Raw genomic sequence first — 6,475 nt, forward strand, 5'->3', positions numbered from 1 at the left:
TTAAGACTTGTTTGCACTGCGGCAGCCAGCATTCACATCACCACATGCTGGCAAGCAGATTCTTCTGTCCTCAGTTCAAATTTCTGCTAACTAGCTTGTGGACATTAGCTGTCACTCTAATCTGTCGCTTCACTGTTTGTGACTCTGCTGCGTTCAGATTGCTTCCAGTCGGATACCTCTGGCGGCTCTCAGACAGAAATTGTTTTTGTCATACGGCACCATAATGCAGTTGAATTCTGCTCTAATAGGCAAATGCTACTTTCTCCCTTTCTGTTGTGCCTGCAACAATGAAAATAAAAGCACATACATAGGCTCTGATAAACAATTTGGCAGTCAAATATCCTTCAAATTCCCAGGCTGCCTACTGCAGCTTGATTAGTTACTCTTCTCTTCTATCATACAAAGACATCGGTGAATGGTGAGAGTTAAGTTGATAATAAAGTATTTCAACTATGTCTCAGATGCCATAAATTAGCATCTTGAGATCAGTCCACTCAGTCCATCTGCCAATATCCCAAATGGCTTGCCACTTTAACACACTGATATCTTGTTTCTGAATTCAGAAAAGTAAGGCATTCAAAGACAGATGGCCTCATTAAAAATAAAATATCCAAAGAGGCCATGTCTAAACCCTGCAGGCTCACTTTCAAATTCAATAATCAATGTAGAACATTTCCTCTGAGGAGAGCTAAGACCATGTTAATGCCTGTAAAATCTGTTTTGTGAATGCTGTTCAGGGTGACAGTTGAATGCCTTGCCAGAAATACAACATGGTGAGACAAAATTATTGGGTACCCTGTAAAACATATACTGTACAACGAGTTGTAAGGTTTCTGGTGCATTCTGTTGGGGTTTTCCTTTGTTTCCCACAATAGCCATCTTTTGATTGATACCACGACACATTCAATTTCACCATTGTGGCACACCATACTGTATGTCCTTGTGTGGTTCAACATTTCGAGTAGAAGGCTGATGAGATTATTGTTATCTAGTATCCATTTAAGTCTGCACACAAGGGAAATAATACGGTAGGAAATATCAGCAATTGTTGCCTTGGAGGAGGACTGAGTCCTCAAAACATTTCACACACCAGAGAGACAGCATGACCTGCCATGGGCCACATATCATCACTCTCACTCTCCATCTGTCACAGAACATGTGACAAGGTGACATGGGCTTTCTCTAGCCTTGGATCAAGACTATCATAGATGTATTTTTTATCAAGTCTGACTTTTGCTTTCGTATCTACGAAAGCAAAGGTCAGACTAGATAAAAAATACATCTATGATAGTCACAGTCTTGATCCAAGTCTAGCTTTTCTCTAAAGTCTCATTCATCAAGAAAAAGGCCCTGTACACTTCCTCATGCAAATGTCGCCAAAAGTATCCCTTCACATGTTTTTGACATATTTTCTAAAATAATTTCATTGTGCAAGATATTTTTGATTAAACACTACTGCTAGACTAGCCTATGTAATGTTAGACAATATTGAAGGAAATGTTTTTATTATAATTATTCCTGGATATTTAATACATAACGAAAATATTCACTTAAAATAGTCCTAAAGTGTCACATTTACATTCAGTGAACCAACTTGTGAAAAATAGGCTATGTTTTGTTAGAATACACAATACACTGACTATCCAGTCTTTATACTACTAGAGCATTGATTCCAAAATACTGGGTTGCGACCCATTTGTGGGTCGCGTAACCATGTTTATGGGTCGCGAGTAAATATCCCTTTTTTATTTCCTACCATTTTTTTTATTATTGCAAAATATATGTATATATATATTTGTTTATTTTATAAAAAAAAACTTTTTCAAAATAACTTCATACATTAAAATCTTTTTAAGAAATTCCATTAATATATATTTTAAGAAGTAGTGAAAATAGCAGATCTACAAGCTCACAATATGCAACACGTTGTGAGCTTGTAGATCTGCTATTTTCACTAGTTTGGGTCTCTGTACTAGAGCATAGCCAAAGGCATCGTCGTACTGTTCTCTCTGAGGTCGATTTCACTGCATTTTCAAAAAGCTGTCGCGTCTGTCTTTGCAGCCCCTTTACATCAATTCCACAGAATTCGAGACACTTACTTTCGTGCTTTGAAGTTCCCCATGTGTGCCGCGGAACTCCGGGACTCTTGATAATGGCTCTTCCAGCTGATTTCAAAGCATCCATGATGCTGATAAAGGGGTGTGTGTGGTAGGCAGGTGGGTGCTCCGTGCTCCGTGGACAACAAACAGGAAAGTAGCGTTCGCTGAATTATGGGTAAGACAGAGAAGCAAGTTCCTTCCCAGTTCCCGTGCAAACCCCGTATTTTCCCCTCTGAAACTGGAGTCTGCACTCACTGATAATTTGATGGGGTAAACACGCAGCTCTTCCCTTGCCGTTGTTAGTGAGTGGCAAGCATAGAGTTATAATGTATCGGTGGCAAGTCACACACATTTAGGGCGTTCCCTTCGCATATCATACACACACCCACCTCAAAAGTGTTGCCGTTGGTTCAACGGTCCGATTACCGAGGGAGGGGTCGTGGAGTGTTGTTGTGCGAAATGTCAGCGTGGAATAAAAATGTCAGATGCAGAAAGAATTATTAAAGTCAACGCTTTTTTACACTAGAAAATGAATCCCCATAATAAGCCTTATTATATTAATTTGCTAGGGAGGTGTGGCTATAGATACTGCACTGCTGTATCCCTCTCGTATATATGATATATATAAGAGGGATGCTATTGATCTTGTGGAAATGTCAACAGTATAGTAGCCTGCCTGTGTCATAAAGAGAACAGTTTAGGAGACCTACTGTACAAGCTTGTAGATCGGCTATTTTCTAACAGCCACATTTTAAATAGGGCTGGAGTTAATGCATGTTTTGTAATTATAATCAAAATGTACCAGATAGATAGATAGATAGATAGATAGATAGATAGATAGAAAACACTTGTGGACACGAATCATAATTCAGGTGTCCACTCGTCCAGGTGCACAGTTATCTCCACCCCTAAGTGCCCACTTGTCACCCTACAAGTGGTAAGTACCCACATGTCCCTATTGCCCAGTTATACCGGTGCCCACTCGTCCAGGGGCCCAGTTATCTCCACCCCTAAGTGCCCACTCGTCCAGGTGCCCAGATGGTTTTGGTGCCCACCTCTCCAGGTGCCCAGTCATCCCAAAAATATGGTGCCCAGATGTCCATAGTGCCCACATGCCTGTGTATAGCCATACCGCAGAGCTGTGAGCATGAGTGTGTGTGTGTGTGTGTGTGTGTGTGTGTGTGTGTGTGTGTGTGTGTGTGTGTGTGCGTGTGTGTGTGTGCACACAGCACGAGCGCTCACAGTAATTCGTCTGTCATGCATTGCACACACTCTTCCAATCCCTCACTATAAGCTTCGCCTGAGGGCCTCAGCCTAAAAGTTCAACTCGGTGTGAATACACAATTCAGCCTCCACGGGCATACATTGTTACACACACATATTTATTTGCACTGACTGCACACAAGTCCACCCAACCAATTAAGCTACACTTGTGGAAAGACACACTCTATCTCACACTGCATTCTGTCTGCATCTCTCACAAACACATACAGATACAGTCACTTTCTATTCTGTCTGCATTCTGTCTAGCCTTCTCTCACTCTTGGCACATTGGCTACTAACATCTAACATTTAATTCAATCCTTTCTCTTCCAATGTGTGCTCATCTACTACCCTCTCTTTCACCCACCCTTCCTTTTTGGGCAAATTATTCTTCATCCACAGTATAATGCACTTTACCATAATTATGGTCATTGGTCACCACCACCCCCACCCAACAATAAGGGCTACCAAATACAATTAAGGTAACATCAATTTACTACCACCCCATGAAACCAATTCTTATCAGGTTAAGTCGAAAGTTGTTGGTTTAAGCTATGTGGAAGCTGGGCCTACATCATTATCTTATTCAGTGGTTTTACATACTGTATACTACTGTATAATGCCTTGTGGCTCTCCATACTAGCCCTAGAAGGAAATAATGTTCATAAATGAATGAGGTATTAGCACTAACCTGTTTCTCATTAAGCAAGACTAGGGGTTGTATTGGGAATGTTGGCCTAAGGGTGGCGCTAAAGCTATAGCTATTGGGTCCACAAAGTCCGTAGGCCGTAGGGGTCATCCTCTGGGGGACATGATGAATGCACATAACAGGTTTCATGGATGGCAATCCGCCCATTCGATTTTGAGATGTCTTGTGGAAGCTTTGGCTTTGGGCTGAAGTTGGTAGAGGAAAGGCCATTGGGTTGCCAAAATCAGGACAGGCCATCGTTTGAGCAGCATGAAGGTGCACACGCAAATAGATTATCTATCCAGTTGTTTTTTAGATATATTGTCTGGGGGTTAAATGGTACAAGTGGAAATTTGAATAATGGTGGCACTAAAGGAAAGGTCATTGGGTCACCAAAATCAGTAATGGTCATTCTCTGGATCACGGAGGTGCACAGCAAATTGTGGAATGGTAGTCCAGCCAGTATGTTGTCTGGGATCAAAGTGGTCTGACCGACTGACATCTCCACTAGCCAGGCTAAAAGGTGCCCACAAACTTCCTCATGAAACATATTTTCCTGCATACAATAGGTCTGTCTATATGTTCATGTTCACAAAATAATAATGAATCAGATGAACTTTACATATTTACCTTTGTGTCTCCTTTTGTTTTACAGACAGACGGACACACAGACGGACCGACAGGGTGAAAAACATAGTCTCGGACTCTCGGCTATAAAATTGTGATGATGACAAATACCTGTCTTCAGCTTGGTCCTCCTCCTTTACCGTTCTTATCATTGTGTACTAGATAGTGGTCCTGTAATCTGTTTTTGTGAAACATCTTCCAAAGCTAATACTTATATTATTGGTAACAACATTGCATAGTTGTGTAATTCAAGCAATATGCAGCTGTATCACCTGTTAATGTGGGCCAATGCTTCTGTATGCATAATTCTGGTTATGTCTCACCGGTCTCCACCTGTGAGCCAATTTATTTTGTTATCTATCTATCTATCTATTTATTTATTTATTTTTCAATTATTTGAAAGATCCATTGAAAAGCTGGTTTGAAAATACTGGTTGATGTAACTCAATGGTTGAGTCCTACATTTGCAGTCTATTAGCGCCCTCTATTGATGTAAAACAGCTATTACAAAGTCTACTGTATGCATGGGTCTACATGATGTCCCACACTGTAGTGTACAGAAATGGTAAAATGATAGAATGTTGGTTATTGGCAAAACATTTCTCTGACAGACTTAAATCAATTGCACATGCAATGTTTGTAAATATGCAATAATGCGTGCATATTCAATTTTGCAACATCAGTGGCAAACCTGAGGTTCAACTGAAGAAAATGAAGAGCATCTTACACACAGACACAAAACATAATCGTTTTAAGTCCTTCATGGTGAAATCTTTATTTAAGTTCTCTCCACAACTCAGTGTGGGCTATCATGTCAAGTGTGATCATCAGCCTACAATAGTTAATCTCACAAATTTATATTTCACACCCAGGAAGGAAATCATGTTCATTTAGAAAGGATTATTACAGTATAGCCTGAGGTGGCATGCTGCCGTTATAATTTCGGTGCTCTGTGGTCATTTGAGATGGTCTCTAGAATGTATTTTTCCTGTTTTCAGACACTACTGCAGCTACATACACTTGCTGTTGTGTGTGTGTGTGTGTGTGTGTGTGTGTGTGTGTGTGTGTGTGTGTGTGTGTGTGTGTGTGTGTGTGTGTGTGTGTGTGTGTTATCCTGGATACACAGCGCGTAGTAGAATCATGCAGCTATTGTTATTGTTCTGTGTCTTTCAAAGGATGCTGTGGTGCTGCTACCCCTAATGCCAGTGAAATACTGCATCAGAATAAGCTTTTTAATAAACTGGAAAGCGAGAGAGCCATGTTTTCCACAAAGTTTCAACTAGCCTCCAATGAAGGCCAAAAGTTGCAACACCGAAAGAATGCATGCCCTCCAAAGACATTGCTTATTTCCTTCCATGGAAGACTCTGAATGTGAAACTGATTGACATTGTTTATGGTAATTATTATAAGCCCTCATGTCATTTCAGCCAGACGATGACCCAAAGTCACAGAGAGCATTTTACCCCAATGATAAAGAACAAAGCAGTCTTGTAATTTCTGTCTGTATACTCTCAGTCCGTTCACCATTTCTAGAATTCCTTCTGAAGAACTGACCCAGCGCAGCATGCGTCTTCTGCTTACGTTTGCATATTATTCTGGTACGAACACTGCATCTTAAAACACCAGAGGGTAACCTTGAGAGAAAGCCTATCGCTGACCCTGTTTGCACAGTAGCCTATCAATGTATTTTCAACAATATGGCATCAGCTTGGGAAGCATTGGATATTTCCTCAATGACAAGACAAGTTGCATGTTTAATCGTAACCTCCCCCACAGAACAGATCATGCTTCTGGAACG

At 40.8% G+C, this 6,475-nt stretch overlaps 1 protein-coding gene across 1 annotated transcript in view; it reads right to left on the minus strand.

The window, feature by feature from the left end:
* Positions 1-2,225, minus strand: part of LOC311063219 (low density lipoprotein receptor adapter protein 1) — a gene marked incomplete at its 3' end in the record, with an annotated part of 48,618 nt that extends 46,393 nt beyond the window's left edge. The window contains exon 1 of the mRNA XM_084082505.1: positions 2,100-2,225. Coding sequence (XP_083938631.1) covers positions 2,100-2,184 — 85 coding nt within the window. The 5' untranslated portion in view covers positions 2,185-2,225. The remainder of the gene's footprint in view (positions 1-2,099) is intronic.
* Between the last annotated feature and the right edge of the window lie 4,250 nt (positions 2,226-6,475).

The sequence above is a fragment of the Gymnoscopelus microlampas genome (assembly GCF_963454915.1).
Source record: "Gymnoscopelus microlampas genome assembly, chromosome: 16".
Taxonomy (NCBI): Eukaryota; Metazoa; Chordata; class Actinopteri; order Myctophiformes; family Myctophidae; genus Gymnoscopelus; species Gymnoscopelus microlampas.